The 26,029-nt window shown below is 39.8% G+C and overlaps 1 protein-coding gene across 1 annotated transcript in view; it reads left to right on the top strand.

Annotated features, from left to right (window-relative positions):
* The window catches only part of LOC126262867 (fatty acid synthase-like), a 379,208-nt gene that overhangs the window by 73,106 nt on the left and 280,073 nt on the right, over positions 1–26,029 (top strand). Inside the window, exon 7 of the mRNA XM_049959735.1 lies at positions 13,183–13,413. Within this exon, the coding sequence (XP_049815692.1) occupies positions 13,183–13,413 (231 nt within the window). The remainder of the gene's footprint in view (positions 1–13,182; positions 13,414–26,029) is intronic.

Genomic DNA, 26,029 nt, shown 5'->3' with positions numbered 1-26,029 from the left:
CATTGGTGATGTGTGGTCTTGCATTGTCCTGCATGAAATAACCACATATCTTTTCGTTAGGTGTTAGTTCTTGAAAAACAGGACACAGTATATTGTTCACATACTTCTTGGAATGTATTGCTTCATGGAGATTGGTGTTATTGTTTAGTGGAAAAAAATGGGCCAATAATTCGTCTTGTACTAATTGCCCACCAAACTCCTGTTTTCACATCATGCAGAGGTTGTTGATATTATTCATAAGGATTTTTGGAAATCCAATGTCGATTGCTCTGAGAATTTATGTACTCTAACTAATGGAGCCATGCTTCATCAGGAAAAAAAGTATCTCAGAATTAACTTCCCCATTGTGCACAGACTGTAACATCCAGTTGCAACAATGATGTCAAGCAACAGAATCTGAGCAGAATGAGATTTTCACTCTGCAGCAGAGTGTGCGCTGATATGAAACTTCCTGGCAGATTAAAACTGTGACCCGGACTCAGACTCGAACTCGGGACCTTTGCCTTTCGTGGGCAAGTGCTCTTCCAGTTTGAAAGGTAGGAGACAAGGTACTGGCAGAAGTAAAGCTGTGAGGATGGGGCGTGAGTCGTGCTTGGGTAGCTCAGTTGGTAGAGCACTTGCCCGCGAAAGGCAAAGGTCCCGAGTTCAAGCCTCGGTCCGGCTCACAGTTTTAATCTGATAGGAAATTTCAACAGAATCTGAGTTCCTCAGCTGATGTACTACCATTATTTTGTATGGTTTCAGTTTCAGTTTGTGCACAATTCTATGAGCACATGTTGAAGTGCCAAATGGTGATGAGATACTCCGGACTTCTTTCCAAGGCCTCCCCTATCTTGCCTGATTTATTTTTTGTTAGAACACTAGGTGCTCTAGGCCTTCATTTATGTAACAAAGTTCCAATCTCTTGAAATTTCTTCACTAATCTACATATCACCGAATCATTGGGAACATGAACACTATGAAATTCTTGCATGAATTCAAGCTGACATTTCACATGCAATTCTGTTTATGCATAGTTCAACACAAGATTTGATCCTTAGTGTATACCGTACCAAATAGAATCTCGACAGGAAACTCAAAATAAAACACCCAAATGCTCAGGCACACAGTACAGAAGACATGCGCATGTTATTTCTGTGACATATGGGCAGGGAAAGCCACAGATTCAGTGCAGTTGTGATAGTGATATCTAGTAATGACATTTAGCAACAATATTTGAAGCAATTTAACTTGACAAAAAAAACTTAAAAGAAAATACTGTACACTGTGTCCCACAGTGTAGGGAGCATATCTAGACATATCAGGGGTCCCACATCACACCAACTGCACATGCCCCACACCATTACAACAGAGCCTCCACCAGCTTGAACAGCCCCCTGCTGACAAGCAGGGCTAAGGATTGTCTCCATACCTGTACGTGTCCATCCTCTCGATACAATTTGAAATGACACTTGTCTGCCCAGGCAACATGTTTCCAGTCATCAAGAGTCTAATGTCAGTGTTGACGGGCCCAGGTGAGATGTAAGGCTTTGTGTCATGCAGTCATCAGGGGTACATGAGCTGGCCTTTGGCTCTAAAAGCCCATACTGATGATGTTTTGTTGAATGTTTCGCACGCTGACACTTGTTGATGGCCCAGAATTGAAATCTGCAGCAGTTTGCAGAAGGGTTGCACTGCTGTAACTCTGAACAATTCTCTTCAGTCATCGTTGGTCCTGTTCTTGCAGGATCTTTTTCGAGCTGCAGAAATGTTGGAGATTTGATGTTTTACCAGATTCCTGATATTCATGGTACACTCGTGAAATAGTCATATGGGAAAATCTTCGCTTCATCCCTACTTCAGAGATTTTGTGTTCCATTGCTCACGTGCTGAATATAACACCACATTCAAACGAACTTAAATCTCAATAATCTGCCTTTGTAGCAGCAGTGACTGATCTCACAACTGTGCTAGACACTTGTTATCTTATGTAAGCGTTTCTGACCACAGTGCCATATTCTGCCCGTTTACATATCTCTGTATTTCAATACGCATGCCTACCCCAGTTTCTTTGGCACTTCATTGTATATATTTCTTAGAGTGGTGGCAACAGAGAAAGAGGCTTATAATTTTCTGTCTTCTGCATTACCTATAAAAATGGATAGTCTAAGATGGAACAACAACCATATTATGTAAAGGATAGATTGATACTTGTCATGTAGAGGAGACGTTGAGTCATAGCAAGCCACAAATAAAAGACTGCTACACTTTTAAGCATTTGACCAAAGGCCTTATTTGAAAGCAGACAACACACACACATTCACATAAGCTTGCCTCAGACAAACATGACCATTGTCTCTGACTGCTATGTGAGTTGATCTTGTGTAAATGTGTACGTGTATTTTCTACATCGGAAGAAGGCCTTTTGGCCGAAAGCTGAAATGTACAGCAGTCTTTTTATTGTGCCTACCTGTGATTCATCATGTCCTCTACATGGTGGGTAGCTATCTATCTTTACATGATATTGTTGTTACCTATTTTTAAGAGAGGTATAACTTTTGCTCACTTTAGATCTTTTGGTAAGTTACCTAAGTTGAAGTTAATTTATAGTTGCCAAATTTTAATTTTTTTAAACATTTGTGGTGTTCTCATGAATTCAAGCTCTATGATAGGTAACATTATCATAGTACTTTCTTTTTTCCCCCACAGAAACTACATCTGTTTCTGGGAATTTTTGTCATAACTTTCCTTGCAACGTATTCATTCAGATAATTTGCAATTTTGTGTATCATTTATTGACCAATTCGTGCCCTTTAGCTGTAAATTAATGTGCAAACAATCTAAGAGGACTCATATTCTATCCTGAATCATTAATACAGATTAAGAATGGCACAAGGCCTTTCTTGGGGAACCTGAGATATCACTTTGGTTTCACTAGAAGATTTTTCTGTCTATGATCTGTGACCTTTCTGGCAGGAAATCATGATTCCATTCGCTTAACTGAGATGATAATTCATAGGCATGCAGTTTGATAGAATCTATGTGGCAGATTAACATCTATTAGTTTGGTACACTGGCCAGTCTGTGTGTGATTTCTACTTAGTTTTATGAACTCGTCTTGGAAATCAATATTGTTTCTTGTCTGCACCTCAGAAATGCAAAACGCAAACTATTAAAATAGCAATGCACACAGACAAAATTGACAAGATTTGCATTCAAACAATGCCAATGAATTTTCTCCCTTATAATTTCTGTCAGTTCTCATGATAATAAAAGCACCCACTTGAAATGCAACAGGCATTTCAATATTTAATGTTTTGCAATGCACCATGTGGGAGGTGTGACTCAGGACTACAAAATAAAATAATTTCTCCTCTAAATAGTAGTGCCTGCAATGCAGTTTGCATTATCAGGACACTTTTTTTGGCACACTAATCACAAATAAATGTAAATGACACACCATTGTTAGATTGTAACAATTTGTTACACCACTCAGACTGTGGCGTAACACATGCAGAACTGACATGACAGAACTAAACCAGAAGTGCGCTAGCACTGATCTAACCCTTTCTGCCATGGTTTTAGTCATGTGCCTTATGTTAAATAACAAGAATGAAAATTAAGTACATACATTGTTGAGTACCTGCTTCTTATGGATTAAAATTAAAGTTTCACCAATCTGAAGAGTTTAATGATGAATTAAGCTTACTTCTGATTTGAATTTACATGTAGAGTAACATTTTTATAAGCATTATCTCCAACAAATACTCAGATCCAATTGAGCAAACAGTTCATTACATGAAAACATTAATTAATTTTAAATTCTGCTGAATTAAAAGTTACTGGTGTGTTTTTACAACATTATGTTAAATATAAGTATAGGTTCTCTGCCTAAACTTGCCACAGTGGTAACACCAGTTCCCTTCAGGTCACCAAAGTTAAGCACTGTTGGCCATGGCTAGCATTTGGATAGGTGACCGTTGGGATCTGCCAAGTGCTGTTGGCAAGTTGGGTCCACTCAGCCCTTGTGAGGCCAACTGAGGAGCTACTTGACAGAAGAAGAGTGGTTCCATTCATGAAAACCGGCAATGGCCAAGAGAGCACTGTGCTGACATGTCTCTCCATACCTGCGTCCAGTGACACCTACCGGCTAAAGATGACCTGGTCGTCAGTCAACACCCTTGGGACTTGCAAGACCTGTTCAGATGGGGTTTCTGCCTAAAAAATCAAGAAATCAAAATGTTTCTGTCTGTTTACATTCATATTATGGTGGCAACCTGTAACAAATAATGTATATTGAACTTACAATGGAAATCAGCAATCTGTCCTGCAGAGGGTTTGTTTTGTACAGATACGTTGATATATAAAATGGATAACTGACTGCAATGAATTTACATGATGACCAATGTTCCTACTGTAATGTACTGTTGACATGGTATCAATAAATCGTGAATACATTGTCCCATTCTGCTATTTTACACACTCTCATAATTAAAATAACACAACTGCCAAATCATGACATGAAGTTTCTGGTATTACCAGGCCTGGTCACAATAGGTCAAACTCTTAAGGAAAAGAGACAGTGCACTAGTAAACTGATAAAAAAGTTGTGTTTTAGCCTGCTCTGCATTTAGAAGTGTCTCTCATTAGTCTGATATTTATACAGGGGATAATATTTTGGGACAATATTCATAATTTTAGTAAGGGCTTTATAATTGATCACTATTAATGGTCAGTTTCACTGAACTGTAAAATAAATGCTTGTATAAAACTGACAAAACAAGATATCTTTCCAGGGTAAAAAAGTGGAATTTTTTTATCATCATGAAGTTTTTAAAATAAGATTTTGAAATGAAAGTATTCGCTGTTTCTTTAATTATTTGAGATACTAATTTGCAGCTGCTTGAAATAACTAGAATTCAGATAATGCTCTTAACAAAAGTGAAAACTGTGTATCTTTAATGACAAATTTGTGACCATTGACTTGCTAGTCTAACGGTTGTGTGTTTCCTATGGAACATTCAGACAGATGAATCCTATGCACCACTGAAGGCAGCCAATATGGAATGGTGAGCAATAGGGAAAGAAATCAAGTGTTGTCTGCTGCGTGTCACCTGTAGCATCAAATTCAGGCTTGACTTTGTCCTGGACAACAGCATTAATCAGACAGTGACAAATTCTCTCCTGCTCTCCTTGTTTCTGGGGCTTTGTTCAGAAAATGCTAAGGAATTGCATTCTTGGTTCCAAGCAGAATGCACAAATGATGAGAGGCAAAAGTCAGTAGAAAGTCATACATCTGCAAAAAGACTGATGTGCGAAGCGTACAAAAACTTCCAGTGTCATGCTTTTGTAAAAGATCTTGCTGAGAACTCAAGAAAATTCTGGTACTATGTAAAATCGCTGTGCAGGTTGAAGGCTTCTGTCCAGTCACTCACTAACCAGTCTGGTGTGGTAACAGAAGATAGCTAAAGGAAAGCTGAAATATTAAATTTTGTGCTTAACAAATAATTCCTATAGTAGAATCATACAAACATACCATTATTTCACTGTCACATAAATTCCCACCTGGAGAACATAGTAACAGACATTCCTGGCACTGAATAACAACTGAAAGTGTTGAAAACAAGTAAGTTGCCAGATCTGGATGGAATCCAAGTTCAATTTAACAGACAGTACATTATATCAATGGACTCTTACTTAGTTTTCCTTTATTTTGCATCTCTCACCCAGTGCAAAATCCCATACACCTGGAAAAAAATTACAGACCAGTAATCTTAACATTGGTTTGCTGCAGAATTGTAGTACACATTCTAAGTTCAAATATAATCAATTTCCTTGAGACAGAGAACCTTCTGCTCACAGATCATCATGGATTTAGAAAGCATTGCTTATGCGAAACTCAGCTTGCCCTTTTCTCAAATGACATCCTGCCAGCCATGGATGAAGGGCAACAGCCAGATTCCATACATTAGATTTCTGGAAAATGTTTGACTTGGTGCCCCATTGCAGACAGTTAACAAGGGTCTGAGATTATGGATTAGGTTCCAAGATATGTGAGTGATTCAAACACTTCGTAAGTAATAATACAACATATATTGTTCTCAAAAGTGAGTGTTCATGGGAGACAAGGATATTGTCTGGTGTGTCCCAGAGAAGTGTGACAGGATCAATCTTATTCTCTGTGTACACAAATGATATGATGGATAAAATGAGCAGCAGTCTGTGGTTGTTTTCTGATGATGCTGTGGTGTACAGCAGGGGTGACAACACATCAGTTGCTATCTACTGGTAGACTGTTTATTTGGTAGATCACATGAATACTGAGAGTGTAAAAGAAAAATCATTGAACAAAAATGATGTGTTTTTCATAGTGTTGAATATGTGTGCTCGTTAAACTCAATATAAAATTTGAAATTTTCCCGGCGAATCAACTGTTCAAAAAGATTTTGGGCTTGCAGCAAGTTGTCGTAAACTTCATTGCACAATATTTTGTCTGGACAACTGTCAGCCATCTTCACGTGAGCCGAACAAGGACTGATGAAGACATTCTACGCTCCGTCTTATATAGTGCGCTGATAGTACTGCTGTGCATGCATTGCAGTTGTGGAGACAGAACGGCCACTCCACCCAGCGACAGCGCCTTCGCTGGTGGAACTGCAGCAATACTCAGCTGCCGTCAGTATTGTCACTGGCCGCAGCTATCGAAGTTTTCTGGTGTCTTCGTCTCGAGCAAATTTCGGAGGTGATGGGATTCCATGTGTTATTCAATTGGTAACCACTGTCATGGTTCATTAGATTTCCCGCATTGCATATTTCAATGGATTCTTTGTTAATGGAGTCCCAAAAAGTTGTTGCTGTGGCCATAATCTAAGTTTTGTCATACTACATTGAATGTCCATTAGAAATACAATGTTCCGCAACTGCAGACTTACTGGGTTGCAGTAGGCGAGTGCAACATTGATGTTCTGTACAATGCTCGTCCACACAGTATTTTTACCAAATAGCATGTCAATGTGGTATTTTTACAAAATACCGTGTCAATGTGGTATGGCCTATATAGGACAGACAACATGTACTGTGGAAGAGTGTTGTACAGAACATCTACGTTGCACTCGCCTACTGCAACCCAGTAAGTCTGCAGTTGTGGAACATTGTATTTCTAACGGACATTCAATGGAGTATGACAAAACTTTGATTTTGGCCACAGCAACAACTTTTTGGGACTTCATTATCAAAGAATCCATTGAAATATGTATTGCGGGAAATCTAATGAACCGTGACAGTGGTTACCAATTGAATAATACATGAAATCCTGTCATCTCCAAAATTTGCTCAAGACAAAGATACCAGAAAACTTTGATAGCTGCGGCCAGCGACAATACTGATGGCAGCTGAGTATTGTAGTTCCACCAGCGAATGCACTGTCTCTGGGCGATGTGGCCCTTCTGTCTCTGTGACTGCAATGCATGTGTGGCAGTACTATCTGCACACTATATAAGACAGAGCGGAGAACGTCTTTGTCAGTCCTCATTTGGCTCACCTGAAGATTCCTGGCAGTTGTTCAGCCAAAATATCGTCCAGTGAAGTTTACGACGACCAGCTGCAAGTCTGAAATCTTTTTGAACCATTAAACTGAACTTCTAAACACATTTGTCACATTATTTGAATCAACTGCCACCTGCACACTACTTGTTGCTGCATTATTTCGTTTATATTCACACATTAATAGTTTGGTATGTGTCAGGAGAATTCAGTGAGTTTGATGACGTTATGATGCACTACCAACTTCTCTGGTGTCATGTGCATAGAATGGATGCAGGCAGAATGCTGTAGATAGTTTGTGTGAGCTGTCAGCATTGAGTACACATACATGTTGACAGACTTTGCAAGAACATCATCACAGTTTGCCATGCCAAAGTTGAATGTCATCTCAAAATTTGTGTTTGGCCATCAAGGCCATTTTATAAATAAGATCTTCAAATGAGATCTTGCATCAAGAAAATGATATGTAGTGCAATGACTTCATGCATCAGTATCTTAATTAGTAATGTATTGAAGAAAGGTTAAATTTATCATTTTCATTCTGAATGGGAACATAAATTTTTCATAACAGAAAGAAATGGCACATGCATTTTTTTACTACTACAGGCTATTATTACACTTATGAAAAAGACAAACATTGAGAGATACTTTCATGCCAAGTTTCCTCTATACTTTGAAATGAGAGAAAAAAATCAATAAAGTTAAAAATAAATTAAGTTTTTAGCAACATTTGTTCACAAAAACAGTAGAGAAAAGTGTTGCTGCTACACTTCCTTCTGATTGTGTTTTGAATGTATTGGTGAAGAGGAGGAATCCCTTTGGAGACGGTGAATTCATAAATGAAGCATTTTGAGAGATAACTGATGACTTGTTTCAGAATTTCATAAACAGGCTATAAATAGTGTCTGCCTTTGAATCTTTGCAACTTTCATTGAGAATGATGACAAGAAGAGTTGAAACAATGTCTAATGATGTTTTTTCTCAATTGGAAACAGGCTTGGATGAGTGTCATTATTTTTCAATGCAATTAGGTGAGCCCAGTGATGTAACTGACTCTGTACTGGTGCCAGATTTTGTAAGGATGATTTAAAAAGAAAAGCGGTATTGTCAAAGAAGAACTTCTGAAAGTAATGTCTTTGACAGGGCATACAAGAGGGGAAGATATATTTTTTGCTGTGATGCAACTTATCCTATCTAAATAATACTTGTCCACAAGCTTGTAATGTTACCAGAGATGGAGCTCCACCTTAAGAGGTTCTAAAAATGGTTTTCTTACTCAGTGCCAAGGAGATGAAAGTTTTACATAGTTTCTCGTGTATCACAGCAATTTACACCAGCAGTCTGTGTGTGAAAAGTTTTTAAATTTGAAGGAAACTATGAAAACTGTTGTGAAGATAGTCAACAAAATTGGGTCTCACTTTCTTAAAAAGAAGACTTTTTGGAAGTTAAACAAAAGGTCAATAAAAAAGTGATGGTCTTAACTATATGATTAACTTAACCAGGGGTTTAGTGGGAAGGCAGTGTGCAGTGATTTATCTTGAGTAATGTAGTGGATGAGGAAACAAATCCCTAAAGCATGTTTACAGTTATTAACACTGAGTCTGGCTCTTGGAAAATGTACACAGAAAGATTTATATGAAGTTAATGCATAAATGGATGAAAAACTGCTATAATTTTAAATGAGAATTATTTTCTAGGATATAGATCTTCCAGCTTACTATGTTTTCAATAGTTGTACAGTTTCATGAAGCAAATAAGCATGTATGTACATTGCCAGAAAACAATTAGTACACCCTTTTAGAGGTTTCCAATTCACTCAAGATTTATTGTTGCAATCAATAGTGCATGTGGAGTACATGAAATGATTACATTTACAGATCAGTAGCGCAGGCGGTTCTGAGGTACCATGTATTGACCCATGCTGGAAGACTCATATCAGTATGTGGCCTAGCCTCCACGGGTGACAATGCACATACTGACTCTGGCATCCAGTTAATGGAGAACACTGTCCTGGAATACATTATCCCATGTCTGCTAGACCTGTTCACTTAGTCCTGTAAGAGTTGTTGATTGACGAGTCACACAAGTCACTTCTCATTCCCTCATGTTCCACATAGGATCTATTGGAGACAAGACTGGAGATCGTGCTGGCCAGGGAAGTTGCTGCACATTTTGCAGAACACATTGAGTTTCACAGGCAGTTTGTGGGTGAATATTATCCTGTTGGAACAACACATCACCGTCATGTTGCAAGTATGACAGAAGAGTGTGTCTAGCAATATTCTACATTTAATGAGTGCTGGTTAGCATTCCCTCCAGAAACATCAAAGGTGAAAAAGAGTTGTAGCTTATTGCACCCCAGACCATAATGTCTGGGGTGGGGCCACTGTATCGTGGATGAATGCCCCCTATGAGACAGCACTCACCAGGTCTAGTGCATGGTTATAATTGAACTTTCCCTATTTAACATGTTATAACACAGAAACTAATTAGCATGCAAGTACCAAACTTGGTAGCATTAATGTCCAGAGTATGGGGTGCATGATTTCCATGTGTCACAGCACCTCTATGGCCAGTAGATGCCATGATCAGTCATCGTGATTCATAGTCTCACACACCTGACCAGTCACAGTGCATTTGTTGACGTGTTGACATGAGCTTGGGTATTACTGGTGAAGCTCTATTATCAAAACCACAATTATGCTGCAGCTGCACTTGGAGAATATCAATGGCTCAAAGGATTATGGAAGGGCTTTCTTTCTCCAAGTGCTGTGAATAGCATGATGAAGTAGTTCTAATCAACTGGAGAAATGGGCATCGCTCCGGGAATAGGCCGATGACTAGTTGCATCATAGGTACTTAATTAAATCAGTGTTTCTATGGCAGACAATACTGCGCATAATTGCCAATTGTCAGGCAGTGCGTGTGCTGTGTCACGACAGTTGAACATCCAGTATCCAGTGGTCCACTGTATGGAAGGTGCTTTAAACCATTCTCAAATGGTATCTGTACAAAGATCCATATCATACAGCAGCTTGCACCACAGTACGCTCTCCACTTTCTCACAAGGACTGAAGTTGATGAGGGCTGGCACTGGAACATCCTATGGACAGACAAAGCTCATATTTCTCTGACGGGTGCAGTGAACACACAGGATTGCTGACTGTGGGGATCTTCACATCCAGTCACTGTGAATGAAGTTCCTCTGTATGGTGAACGTGTCACCTTATGATGTGGCTTCACAGATATGTACATCATTGGCCCATCCTTTTTTGAACAGGTTGGCACTCAAGAACCAAAGATATGCAGTGTAACTGGCTAGCGTTACTGTGACATGCTTTACCAGCATGTCATACCCACCCTAAAGGGGAGAGACACATTGGAAACGATTGAATTATCAGTTGATCATTTCCAAATGTTTGGCTGGCATGATCACCTGATGTCATTCCCTGTGCTTTCTGGTTGTGTGGCTATCTTTTGGGCAGGGTTTACCAGGGGAACATTCACACATGTGCTCATCTGAAGCACAGCATATCAAAAGAGGTAGCCTGCATACCTATGAACATGCTTTGTTCTGCTGTGCATAATGCAATCCTGCACTTTCAGGCTCCTCTGGACTCTTCTGGCACCATAGTGAGCCCGTTTTGTAGCAGTAATGGTACCGGTATGTAATAGTATGATGTACCATAGCAGCACATTAAAATTGTTTCAATTGAATTGATTCTGCATCATTTCTCTTCCCCATGTCCTTGGCATTAATGCTACCAAGTCTGGTATTCATATGGTAATTAGTTTCCACATTTAACGTGTTAAATAGGGAAAGTTGATCATATATGCAGACAGCCATCACTTGAGTGCAGGCAGTATCTGCTTTCATTGTTGAAGACCATGGCGCACCATTCCATCTTCCAAGTGAGAGGACTTTTATCTGTGCTGTCTGTCACACTTTAAATGTCTATTTTTAAAAGTTTTACTGCAAAATCAGATTTGCAAAACTAAATTAAATTTTTAACAAAAATATTAGTTGTTTAGAACAAAAAAGTTGGCAGTTTTATTGCAAATGAAATGTAAAGGGTAAAGAGTCAATTCTTAATGGCAAAAATGGCAAAACTGAAATTTGTCAATTACACTGCCATCTACGATGAATGGAGAAAGGTGTTTCAAGTAAAGCCTAGGTATTATTTGGTGTTGAATCTGAATCTGCTATAAAATTGTGTGTGTGAGTGTGGAGGGGGGGGGGGGGAGGGAAGGGATAGGGGTGATTGGCCAGTTTTAGCACTGACAGATGGTATCTTCTTTGAAAATATTAACTTTTCATCTGGAACGTTTTTTCATAAAATGCACAATTTTTTGAAATATTCGGTCAGTCCAGTTTAAACAAACACATTGTATATTGTAATTAGGAAATATAAATAAAAAATTACTTGTTGCTACAGGATCACACACATAATCATTATTTGTGCAATCACTACTCCAAAAGTAAATCCTTAATGATCTGTCTGAAAATTATACTGAGGATATGTTGATAATGTGTCATGACATAAAATGAAAAGACCAATACCCATTGAAATAGCTCCTGTACTTTCAATGTATCAAGGAATATGACAGAATAAATACATCTCTTAGTTGTTTTTTTAGAGAATGTTGGTGTAGATTATGCTTACTGTTGACTGAACAGCTTTTTTGAAGGACTTTCTATCATCTTTTTTTGTAGATAACAGGTGCATCACAATGTGGGAATGAAACTATGTGGCAGCTTAAAATGTACTTGAAAGTTGAAATATGCAGGACAATGCAATGTTTGTGGGAAAAACATCTAAATTGCACACTGTTTCACCATGAAATACCTGCGGTATGTGTTCCAAATTCAATGTCGCATCCAGCAGAAGTGATATGGTGCCAACAATTTGATTAAAGCCACACAGACATGGATGGTATTGATAGGGAAGGAGGGCTGTCACCATTGTCCACAGATGACAGTATCCATGTAATCCTTTGGGCAAGCTGAATGAACATCTAGGATCTGGGGGGGGGGGGGGGGGGGAGAAGGATGTGGGAGGGGCATGGGGAATGTTTTTCCAGTGACAAGGACATTGACGTAGAGGTTCTTGAATGACTCTGCCACCAATGAGCGAACTTCTATCATTGAACAGTTGGTAGAAATGTCTGATCGTTGTGTACAGAGATATGGTAACTATGCTGAAAAAGTGTCATGTATCTGCATAACTTTCAAGTGCAGTAAAGGATTCCATTAAAGTTACTTTGTGTAACTTACTTTTTGAAGTTGAGTCATATCTGTGAGGAAATATTTTTGTTTCTGTGAGTAAGATTCATTATAGTGAATTTCCATTGTCATTTAATAATACTGACATTAACTTTTTTCATAGCACTGTTACAATATTGTGGCATAAATATGAAAAATACTTATGATTACCATCTTTCTTTATTGACATTGAATGGAAGACCTGTTATGTTGTTTCTCTTTCCCATAATACTATGTTTGGAAACAGCATTGCATATAAAATGGAAACCAGGGGCTATCACCAGTTTATTGAAATTAATTGCTTTACTCTCTTTATGCCCACTTGCTTCTCAATTAGAATAACGAAGAATTTTTATTTTATGTTATATTTTAAACATTTTTTTTTTTTTTTTTTGCAGGGAAATGATCGAGAGGAGCTCAATGCAGTGGATGAAGTTCTCCTTAAAGATAGAAAGAATCCTCTACTTCTGGGGTCTGTGAAGTCAAATATTGGACACACTGAAGCATCTTCATCACTTTGTTCAATCGTAAAACTTGTTATAGCAATGAAAACAAAATGTATTCCTCCAAATCTCCATTACAATAAGCCCATATCTGGTGTTCCTGCTCTTACAAATGGCAAATTACAGGTGAGTTTCTCTGTTCTTAATACCATTATGGAATCCCTGTCAGATGCTATATGAATTTGCAGCTGAGTTTGCCTCCCTTATAACTACAACATACTGCTGATCACCTGGACAGAAACCTGGCTCAGTGACTGAAAGAAGTCACAGGTGACACCCATCTGTAAAAACAGGTAACAGTACCATCCATAATTGAATTCTGTTGTACAGTCTTAAAATATATCTGTGTTTATCATTGTCGTCACAGTAAAGTATCCTTCACACATGTCTGGATGCCTGAGACAACAGATACTGTCAATGATGATTACAGACACTGTATAATTATGGACATTGTAACTATCAACAATGTCTCCATGCTTCAATGGGATGAAATGATAATGTAATATTTGGCTCCCTGTGCACGAATCAAATTACGTGCGAGTATAAGAGTTGTGACTACATAACATATGGAAGTTTGGATTGGTCCTGGAGGCATGCTCAGATAGCCAAAGTGCTTAAGGCAACCTCTTATGGTAAGTAGGAAATCCGGGTTCAAGCCCCAGTCCAGCAAAACAGTTGACATTGTGAATTGTGGTTTATTTCTCTCATAAATTACATAAACTGAATCATTTGATTCAGGTACAGGAGACACATCAAATTGTAAAATAAACAGTAAAATTTCACTGTAAACAAAAAACAGCTATGTTAAAAAACAATATAATAATGATTATATAATTTTGTTATATGTACATAAAATAAAATCTAACACTTAATTACCCCTTGCTCAAATTATCATTTCATCCCATGTGAATTCTTCTATTGAATAGTAGCATTTCTCCCACAGTATCTGCTGTAGCCTCTCTCTCTCTCTCTCTTTTTTTCTTTTTTAAAAGCTTCAAATTAAATATGTTTTTGGCCATTAAACTTGTTGAATATTGTCATCCCCATATACTGCAGAATCCGTGTATATAATTTCAACTGGTGTGTGGGTTTATTTTTATTTTTTGTTTTATATATATGGTTAAAATGATTCTCCTCACTTAATTTTTGTCTGCTGTGTAGGACAATTGTAATTTCATAACTGTATATGGAGGGAATAATTAGGGTTTGTAGTTTCTGAAATAATGGGTGGCAAGACTCTGCTATGCAGTACACATATATTGGACAATTTTCTTTTGCAGTTTCAGTATTCGAGATACACTACTTGAACTTCCAGAAAATTACCCATGTCTAACAAAAGATTCAAAATAACTATGATAAGCTTTTTTGTTTACTTAAAGCAGTGGAATTTGCTCTTATTTGCATTACTAATGCAAAACTGGTTAGTTTATTTGATAGGAAGTCAATATGTCTATTCTTGTCGATACTTGGTCCCGGGAGTTTGGCCACGTCAACTTCTTTCATAGGTTGATTGTTATGTTGTATTTTAAATTCCACACATTCTGAATATTTGGTTTTGAAATGTACCGTAAGGGGTTTTTCAATGTTCAGATTCAACCCATTTAACTGGAACCAGTTTTCTAAAGTATCCAGTGTGTTTATCATGAAACTCAGAATTTTTTCTGCATCATCCTCTTGTATTAAAACAGAAATATCATCTGCAGACAGAACTAATGGGGAATTTATGTGTATGGGTAAGTTATTTATGTAGAATAGGAACAGAATTGGCCCCAAAATGGAGCCATGAGGCACACCTTGTGATAATGTACTCCACTTAGAATAATTATTCACTGCATTGAAGTGATACAGGTATTTACCCTTTGTTTTCTGTTGTGTAAGTATGATGTTAGCTAATTTAGAGCATTGTTCATAATCCCGTATTTGTCAGCTTTGCAGACAAGCAAGTCATGTTTCACAGAGTCAAATGCTTTTGTGAGATCACAGAAGATACCTGCAACTTTATTCCTCTGATCCAATGATTTGCCTACCTTTTTGATAAAGTTGTTCACTACATCCAGAGTGTTTTTCCTGGTTGAAATCCAAATTGGTTGTTTATAATAATATCACTTTTTACAATAAAGTTTCTGATCTGGTTTGCAGATACTATCTGTAACACTTTTGACAGGATTGGAAAAATAGAAATAGGCTGACAGTTTTCCATGTCTTCCCTTGACCCTTTCTTGAACAGAGGTCTGACTTTGGCATACTTCAAAACATCTGGAAAGTATCCCTGTTCAAAAGACTGGTTGAATATTTTAGTAAGAGGAGGTGCTAGTATGCCACACACTATTTTAATCACTTTAATATAACATTTTCCACATCCTCTATTGTGACATTTTTAAAATCCATAAGATACTTAGCTTCTTGGTGGATTCCAAAATGATTTACTTTACTCTGGTACTCTGCTACATCAACATTGGACCTTGCCACATTTGTGAAGAATTCAGTCAAACACTTTGATATTTGAGCTGGGTTTACAATAAAGCTATCATCTACTTTAAGCCTAGATATTTCATTACTGCTAACTCTAAACACTCAACTCTGATTTGACAACAGAGTACACTGCTTTTGTTTTGCTTTTATATTGTACAATAACTTCTTGTTTGCCATTTGTTTGGTTTCCTTCTCAACTTCTTTAAATGTAGCTTTATAATGAGGAACATACTCAATAAAACATCTGTTTCTATAATATTTCAGTTCACTGTGGAGTTTCCTCTTCCTGGCACTAGAAATTTTTATACCCTAGGTTATCCATTTAAGTTTATTAGTCATTTTGTTGCATTTGGTTCTACATGCAAAAGTTTCATTAAATATTTCAAGAAACTACTTAACAAATTGTTGAAGTTACTATTACTCGAAATACAGCTGTTGTAAGGCCATTAAACTTCTCCCAACTTATTTATAAATGTAATTTAATTTTTTTCATTGAAGTTCCTTTTCATACAGCTTTTGTCACATGAAATTTCTTTTTTAATTTTTGGTAGTTTAATGAACAATGCAGAGTGGTCAGAGGTTCCTTAATCTATGCAAAATTTATAAACATCTTCAAATACATGATTTGTTCAGATATTATCAATACAGGTAGCTGACTGTGCATTTACTCTAGTGGGTTGCAAGTTTATTTTGAAGCCAAAGTTCTTTTTAAGTCAGTGAATTTGGACATGTCATTGCTTTCAACTATGACTGAAGTCAGCAGCTATTCCTATCATGCAGACAGACAGCTTGTTGCTTATCATGTCCACATAGAAAGCAGCACATTAGTTGCCACTTAGCTTGTAGATCACATGACTGGTTTCACAAGAATCCATGCCTTTAATGGGACAGGTGATGTTTGCAACTGGACTGGAGTAGGCGGTGGTGGGAGGATGTGTGGGATAGGTCTTACATCCAGGTCTATTACAGGAATATGAGTCATGAGGTGAGGGATTGGCAGCAGGGGTTGTGAAGGTATGGACAGGTATATTGTGTAGGTATGGATGAGTATAGTGTAGGTTCAGTGGACAGTAGAATATGACTGTGGGAGGGGTGGGAAGGATAGTGGGCAGGACATTTCTCATTTTATGGCATGACAAGAGGTAGTTGAAACCCCAGCAGAGAATGTAATTCAGTTGCTCCAGTCCTGGGTGGTACTGAGTTACGATGGAAATGCACCCCTGTGGCCAGATGGTGAGACTTTGGGAGATGGTGGAAGACTGGAAAGACAAGGCATGGGAGATTTGTTTTTGTACACGGTTGGGAGGATAATTACAGTCTGTGAAGGCCTCAGTGAGACCCTCGGTATATTTTGAGAGGACCGCTTGTCACTGCAGATGCAATGACCACAGTTGGCTAGGCTGCATGGAAGGGGCTTCTTGGTATGGAGCATGTGGCAGCTGTCAAAGTGGAGGTATTGCTGGTGGTTAGCAGGTTTGATATGGACAGATGTACTGATGTAGCCATCTTTGATATAGAAGTCGACATCTAGGAAGGTGGCTTATTGTGTTGAGTGGGACCAGCTGAATCAAATGGGGGAGAAGCTGTTAAGATTCTGGAGGAATGTGGATAGGGTGTCCTCACCATTGATCCAGATCGCAAAGATGCCATCAGTGAATTTGAACCAGGTGAGCAGTTTAGGATTCTGGGTGTTTCAGAAGGATTCCTCTATATGGTCCACAAACAGGTTGGCATAGAATGGTGCCAAGTGGGTGCCTGTAGCCATATCATGGATCTGTTTGTAGGTAATGCTTTCAAGGGAAGAGTAATTGTGGATGAGGATATAGTTGGTCATGGTGACTAGGAAGGAAGTTATTGGTTTGGAATCCATTGGGTGTTGGGAAGGTGGTGTCCAAGACTATGGGCATTACAGATGTTAGTGTAAAGGGAGGTCACATGAACAGTGATGATCAGGACACTGCGTAGTAAAGGGACAGGAGCTGTGGAGAGTCAATGGAGGAAATGGTTGGTATCTTTTATTTAGGAGAGTAGGTTCCAGGTAACAGGCTGAAGGTGATGGTCTACGAGAGCAGAAATTCTCTCAATGGGGGCCCAGTAACCAGCAACAGTGGGGCATCCTGGGAGTTTGGTTTTATGGCCTTTAGGAAGCAAGTAGAAGGTAGTAGTGCACGTTGTGGTAGGGGTGAGCAGAGAGATGGTCTCTGGGGAGAGTTTCTGGGATGGGCCCAAGGGTTTGAGGAGAGACTGGAGATCCTGTTGGATTTCTGGAATGGGGTCCCTGTGGCAAGGTTTGTAAGTGAAAGTATCTGACAGTTGGCTGAGTCCTTCTGCCGGGTAATCCTTGTGGTTCAAAACAACAGTGGTGGAGCCTTCGTCCACAGTTAGGATTATAAGGTGAGGATCATATTTTAGATGGTGGACAGCGGTTCTTTCTGCAGACGTAAGGTTAGTTTGCATGTTGAGGGATTTGGGGGACAGTGACGAAGCAAGGTTTGAGGTTAAGAAATTCTGGAAAGTTAACAGAGGGTGATTTGGGGACATTGGGGGGTGGATCATGGTTGGATGGAGGAGTGAACTGAGTCAGGCAGGGTTCAACACTGGTCTCTGATTGAGTCTGATTGTGGTAGGGGCAGTGGTGAAAAAGTGTTTCCATTGCAGGGACCTCTGTATAATCTCCTGACTGCAGCTAGCTGGCCTACCTTTTCTCCACGTCATCCCTGTACACTCCCCAGGAGCACTTGACTGTCCCCCACCCCTACCCTGGTGTCCCCCCTCCCTGCCCAAGCTTGCTTCTTACCCCCACCCAGTTGCCACTCCCATAGCACACTGCTGCTGCTGCTGCTGTTCACAGTGTGGCTTCAGGTGCCAGAAACTGCAGTCATGGGGGTCTGAATTACATTTGTATGATTGCGTGTGTGTCTGTAGTCTGTTTTTGACAAAGGCCTTGTTGGCCGAAAGCTTATTGTGCCTTCTTGTTGTACCTGTCTGTGACTCAGCATCTCTGTTATGTAGTGGGTAGCAACTTTCCTTTTCATAATATTCTGTCCTGGATATTCCATTTGATTTTTGCCTGATGGCTTTTCTTCTCTAAACAGTGCTGTTTTCCGTTGTTGATATTTTTTAATGCATTACTATACTTGATGCCTGTCCTTCTTTCTCTTCTTTCCTTTGTTTCTCTTGTTGCCTTACAAACTGCATTGCACACTGTACTTATGAGCCACACTGTATCAATCATGTTGGTTGCACACAACAGACTGCTACAAGACAATGCTGATTGTTGGTGCAGTGTCACACATTACTCCCTCCAATTTTATTAAGCCTATACCTTGAAATTGATCACTCTCCCTGTGTTACTCTCCAATTTTTTTGCTTGTTATTTCCTGAACCTTTCTGGTGCCAGACGATCTTGTATCTCATGCTATAAACCCTTTCCCACCTCCCACATTTTCTCCATTCTGTCCCAGTTTCCACCCACTCATTTCACCTTATCCATTCATATCTGCCGCCCCCTTCTTCACACTTATGCACCCACAGACCTGCTCCCACAGTAAAATATTTTTTAAATTATTTATATTGTTTCTTTGATCTCATTGTGATGTCTTGCAAATTTAGGGAGTTTTCAACTTTTGCTATGATCGACTCCCTCAGATTTCATCTTGTTTACCACTTTCTCATCCGTTTCTCCCTTCTCATGATTTTTCCCACGTATTTGGGTGTATTTTTGTGAACTTCTTCTGACGCAATTCTACTTTATTTATGTAATTTTTCACATTTTTTCCAACACCATGGATCCTTGCTCCTTCCATCTGTATCAGTACTGAAACATTTCCTTATCCCTAGCCAGAACCCAGTCCCACATACTGTTCCTGCATTGCTGCTTTTCTCATGGACCCCCGCCCCCCCCCCTCCCAAATGACCTTACCATAAAAAAATGGCTCTGAGCACTATGGGACTCAACATCTGTGGTCATAAGTCCCCTAGAACTTAGAACTACTTAAACCTAACTAACCTAAGGACATCACACACATCCATGCCCCAGGCAGGATTCGAACCTGCGACCATAGCAGTCGCGCGGTTCCTGACTGAGCGCCTAGAACCGCTTGACCACCGCGGCCGGCCCTTACCATCAAATTACCCATCTCCGGTGGCTGCCACACCTCCTTCCACAATGACCTCCATTTGTTGAGATTCCGCCAGTCTTTAGCCCTCACCAACATAGTCCTGCAAAATTGTATCAACCAAGCCCAAACCTCCTTGCAATAACTTCTCTCCATCCACAAAATTTTACTGCTATGCAATCCCAAATTCTTGGAATCCATAATACACATTGAAACTCTTGCTGACCAGGAACCAGAGCAACATGCACAACAGAACATCAAAAAACTCTCCACCCTGCTCACTTCTCACTCTGGCTTTGGAGTTACACTGTCCACCATTACTACAACAACCTCCAAACCTCCCCCACATCCCCTCACAGCTGAAAAACCCTGTCTCGTAGACCTACCTACATTTACCCCACCCTCCAAAACTCCCTCCCACCACCACACAGAATCTAAACAGACCTGAAACACAGTCCTGAACCTTTCCTCCAAAAGCAACCCAACAGAAAAATCAGTCCTTTCCAAAGGCATCACTTTGTGCCTCACTCCAAAATTCTATCATGCAGGACTTACTAAAAACCTTCTCTCCTTCTCTCAGTCCATAAAGTGGAGACACTTTTTCACCACCTTGCCTAACAATCAGACTCAACCAGACACAAATGGTGAATCCTGCCTGACTCAGTTCACTCCTCCATCCAACCATGATCCACCCTCCCAACGCCCCCAAATCACCCCCTGTTAACTTTACAGAATTTCTTAATGTCCAACCTGGCTTCACCACCATTCCCCAAATCCTTCAACAAGCAAACTAACCTTACATCTGCAGAAAGAACCGCAGTCCACCATCTAAAATCTGATCCCAACCTTATAATGCTACCTACGGACAAAGGCTCCACCACTGTTGTTTTGCACCACTAGGATTTTCTGGTGGAAGGACTTCTCCAGCTGTCAGATACATCCACCTACAAAATTTGCCACAGTGATCCCATTCCAGAAATCCAACAGGATCTCCAGTCTCTTCTCAAATCCTTGGGCCCATCTCAGAAACTCTCCCCGGAGTTCATCTTTCTGCTCACCCCTGCCACAACCTGCACTCCTACCTTCTACACGCTTTCTAAAGTCCATAAACCCCAACACCCCACGATGCCATTTGTGGCTGGTTGCTGTGCCCCCTCTGAGATAATCTCTGCTCTTGTACACCAACATCTTCAACCTATTACCCAGAACCTACTCTCCTATGTTAAAGATACCAACCATTTCTTCCACCAACTCTCCACTGTTCCAATCCCTTTATCACACGGTGCCCTGCTCGTCACTGTTGATGGCACCTGCATATACACAAACATCCCTAACACCTATGGCCTTACCACTATTGAACGCTACCTTTTGCAACACTTGACAGGTTCTAAACCAACAACATCCTTCCTAGTGCCATGACCAAATATATCCTCATCCACAATTACTTCTCCTTTGAAGGCATTACCTACTAACAAATTCGTGGTATATCTATGGGCACCTGCATGGCACCACATTTGCCAACCAGTTCATGGGCCATCTAGAGGAATCCTTCCTAAACACACAGAATCCTAAACCCCTCACCTGGTTCAGATTCATTGATGACATCTTTGTGATCGGAATCGAGATACCGACATTCTCACTGAGGCCTTCATAGACTGTAATTATCCTCTTAACCTTGTACCAAAGTCTTCCACCATCTCCCAATGTCTTACGATCTGGCCTCAGGGGAGCATTCCTCTCTTAACTCAGTACCACCAAGGACTGTAGCAACTGAATTACATTCTACACCAAAGTTTTGACCACCTATTGTCATGTCCCTGAGAAATGTCCTGCCCACTATCCTTCCAACCTCTCCCACAGCCATATTCCACCATCCACTGAACTTGCCCAGTATGCTCGTCCATCTGTACACAACCCCTGCTTCCAACTCCTTACCTCATGGCTCATACCCCTGTAATAGACCTAGATGCAACACCTGTCCCATACATCCTCCCACCACCATCTACTCCAATGCGGTCACAAACATCACCTGTCCCATCCAAGTCAGCGTTACCTATGAAACCAGTTACATGATCTACAAGCTAAGCTGCAACCACTGTTCTGCATTCTATGCGGGTATGGCAAGCAACAAGCTGTCCGCATGATGGCCACTAACAAACTATGGCCAAGAAACAAGTGGACCACCCTGTTGCTGAGCACACTGCCCAACAGACGTCCTTCATTCCAATGCCTTTTGCATAGCCAGTGCCGTATGGATCCTTCTCACAAGCTTTTCTACATTGCGCAGGTGGGAACTCTCCCTGAAATATATCCTATGTTCACATAACCCTCCTGGCCTCAACCTTCTTTAGTCAGTGCCCTCTTCCATCCAGCCCCTTCCCTGTTCCCATTCCAGCACTACACATGCCTCATTCCACCAATGCACCCAATCTTTTTACTTCTCTCCTTTTCCACAACCCCCCCCCCCCCCCACCTCTCACCTGTTCTCCCTCTCACACTCCAACTGCACCTAACTGCCCTACCTTCTCTCTACCTTGTACTTGCATGCTCTCCAGCAGCACTTCAATGTCCTCCACCCATTCCCTACTATCCCTTCTCTCACCACCCCAGGCTCCTCCCTACCCCCACCCAGTTGTCACATCCATAAGGCACTGCTGCTGCTGCTGCTTGCAGTGTGGCTTCAGCTGCCAGAGACTGCAGTCATGTGTGTGTAAGTTGCGTTTGCAAGTGTGTGTGTGTGTGTTGTTTATTTTTGAGACAGGCCTTGTTGGCCAAAAGCTTATTTTTTGACAATCTTTTTGTTGTGCCTATCTGTGTTCAGCATCGCCCCTATATGGTGAGTAGCAACTTTCCGTTTCATAATATTGGTATATTACATTGTATTTGATTCCATTTAATTCTCCAATTGGTCAATTCCCTCATACAATGCTAGTATCTTCACCAATGCTACTTCTTGCCAATTTGAGATTTTACTGTTTTACGTTAGATTAGATTTACTTTCATTCCAATTGATCTGTAGTGAGGAGGTCCTCCAGGATGTGGAACATGTCAGAAAAACAACAATACATGACAAATATTTACAACTAAAACAAATAAGCTAATGTACCATTCCACAGGTCCCGAGTGGAATGATCGTCATTTTTTAATGAACACTAAGAGTCATTTTACAAATACTAATGCACTGAATTTAAAATAAAAAAGTTTTTTATTTATTTATAAGGTAATAAACATGTAATACAACTACTATAATACTTATTTACAATGAACACATTACTGCACTGAAATGGTGCAGAAGTTAGATTATACTTACACACACTGTCACGCATGATAATTCTTCCTTCCTTGTGTGCTTGGGAGCATGAATTCTTTGCTCACCAGAGAACCTATCAGTGTTTTGCAATTACTAAATTTGTATGCGAATTGGATATACATTGTAAACTCTTCCCCCTACTCTCTGCCAACCTCCTCTACCCACTCTCCTCGTCATTCTCCTCCATCATCAATGCTTCACAATTACTAAATTTGTTTGGGAATTGCATGTACATCCTAAACTCCTTCCACCTCTCTCTGCCCATCTCCTCCACTCCTTCTCTTAGTCCATTTATTCCTTCTCCCCTTCATTTCTCTGTGTTTTGACCCCCCCCCCCACCTGTTCATGTCCTCCTTTCTCCTTCTATGCCCTCTCTGTCCATCACCTGAGGCACAAGAGATACATTCAGCTCCTGGATCTGTGACGATAGTAGCTTCAGTAAGAGAATTTCATATAGTTTTAATACGTGAATCAGTAGGATTACAAAGTTGTGAACAACTCAAATTCCATTGTAATATTCTAATCATAAGCTGATAAGCCATACACATTTCATATTTTCTGTAAAACCAATGAGGAAAGAAAATGCAGTATATCACTGTGTATACAAGTAAGAAATAATTTTAAAAAAATATATATGCAATGTTCCTCTGAATGTTTAATAGTGAATCACGTCAAAATTTGAATTAAATTGGTCAAAATATTTTTGAGATTATTGGTAACAATGTTCCCAGTTTATAAGTTACATATATATTTACATATTACATACAAAAATATACAGGCTGTATCCATCCAAATGTTCATTAGAGTTGTTATTGTTGTTGTTGTGGTCTTCAGTCCTGAGACTGGTTTGATGCAGCTCTCCATGCTACTCTATCCTGTGCAAGCTTCTTCATCTCCCAGTACCTACTACAGCCTACATCCTCCTGAATCTGTTTAGTGTATTCATCTATTGGTCTCCCTCTATGATTTTTACCCTCCACGCTGCCCTCCAGTACTAAATTGGTGAACCCTTGATGCCTCAGAACATGTCCTACCAACCAATCCCTTCTTCTAGTCATGTTGTGGCACAAACTCCACTTCTCCCCAATTCTATTCAATACCTCCTCATTAGTTATGTGATCTACCCATCTAATCTTCAGCATTCTTCTGTAGCACCACAATTCAAAAGCTTCTATTCTCTTCTTGTCTAAACTATTTATCGTCCATGTTTCACTTCCATATGTGGTACACTCCATACTAATACTTTCAGAAACGACTTCCTGACACTTAAATCTATACTCGATGTTAACAAATTTCTCTTCTTCAGAACACTTTCCTTAGCATTGCCAGTCTACATTTTATATCCTCTCTACTTCGACCGTCATCAGTTATTTTGCTCCCCAAATAGCAAAACTCCTTTACTACTTTAAGTGTCTCATTTCCTAATCTAATTCCCTCAGCATCACCTGACTTAATTCGACTACATTCCATTATCCTTGTTTTGCTTTTGTTGATGTTCATCTTATACCCTCCTTTCAAGACACTGTACATTCCGTTCAACTGCTCTTCCAAGTCCTTTGCTGTCTCTGACAGAATTACAATGTCATCGGCGAACCTCAAAGTCTTTATTTCTTCTCCATGGATTTTAATTCCTACTCCGAACTTTTCTTTTGTTTCCTTTACTGCTTGCTCAATATACAGATTGAATAGCATCGGGAATAGGCTACAACCCTGTCTCACTCCCTTCCCAACCACTGCTTCCCTTTCATGTCCCTTGACTCTTATATCTGCCATCTGCTTTCTATACAAATTGTAAATAGCCTTTCGCTCCCTGTATTTTACCCCTGCCATCTTCAGAATTTGACAGAGAGTATTCCAGTCAACATTGTCAAAAGCTTTCCCTAAGTCTACAAATGCTAGAAATGTAGGTTTGCCTTTCCTTAATCTTTCTTCTAAGATAAGTTGTAGGGTCAGTATTGCCTCACATGTTCCAACATGTCTACGGAATCCAAATTGATCTTCCCTGAGGCCGGCTTCTACCAGTTTTTCCAGTCATCTGTAAAGAATTCGTGTTAGTAATCTGCAGCTGTGACTTATTAAACTAATAGTTCAGTAATTTTCACATCTGTCAACACCTGCTTTCTTTGGGATTGGAATTATTATATTCTTTTATTAAAAAAGGTTTCAGGTATAAAGAGCATATTCCTACTAGAAGCGGTGATGGTACTAAGGGCTCTACTTATGCGGAACACCTTGTGCAAATGGCTCATGCGCCGAGCCCTCCAGTTAATATCGAGTTACTTCATGCCAAGGTTAAGATCTTTAAGCATCTGCAACATGATAAAGACAATATCCTTAACGACCAAGGTGCTAACTATTGGCTTTAGGAATAGTTTTTAAGAGTTCCTCCTGTTGTCATAGGTAGCTTCATATATGTTTCTTTCCTAGCATAAGCAACCGTGTGTGGTTATTTTTAGGTTTCATTTCCTATTTAGCTCGTCACTTATTCTATCCATCCTATTTTTTGATATGCGTTGATCCACAGTTGGGAATATAAGGGCTATTTAGCCACAACCCACGTATAAACTTTCACGTATTCGTATGCGCATGCGCATTCAAGTAACTTCCCTTGTCTTGCACATGTGCATAGGTAGCGGGTCAGGTGTGTAAGTGAGTGACCATTTGTAGCTGCAGTTTATGGCGGGTCATGACCCATCGAACATAGGCCGGTGTGAGGTGGAGCGTACACCATTATGTTAAGTAGTGGTTTAGACTTTGTACATATGTACTGTTTGTGTTTTCCTTTTTCCGTTTATAAATGTATAGCTATGGTGTTCTTTTAATCACTGACAAAGGTCTTCTT

This window comes from Schistocerca nitens, chromosome 6 (assembly GCF_023898315.1).
Source record: "Schistocerca nitens isolate TAMUIC-IGC-003100 chromosome 6, iqSchNite1.1, whole genome shotgun sequence".
Taxonomy (NCBI): Eukaryota; Metazoa; Arthropoda; class Insecta; order Orthoptera; family Acrididae; genus Schistocerca; species Schistocerca nitens.
Note: the sequence above shows the minus strand (reverse complement) of the source record. Positions and strands in the feature narration are given on the sequence as shown.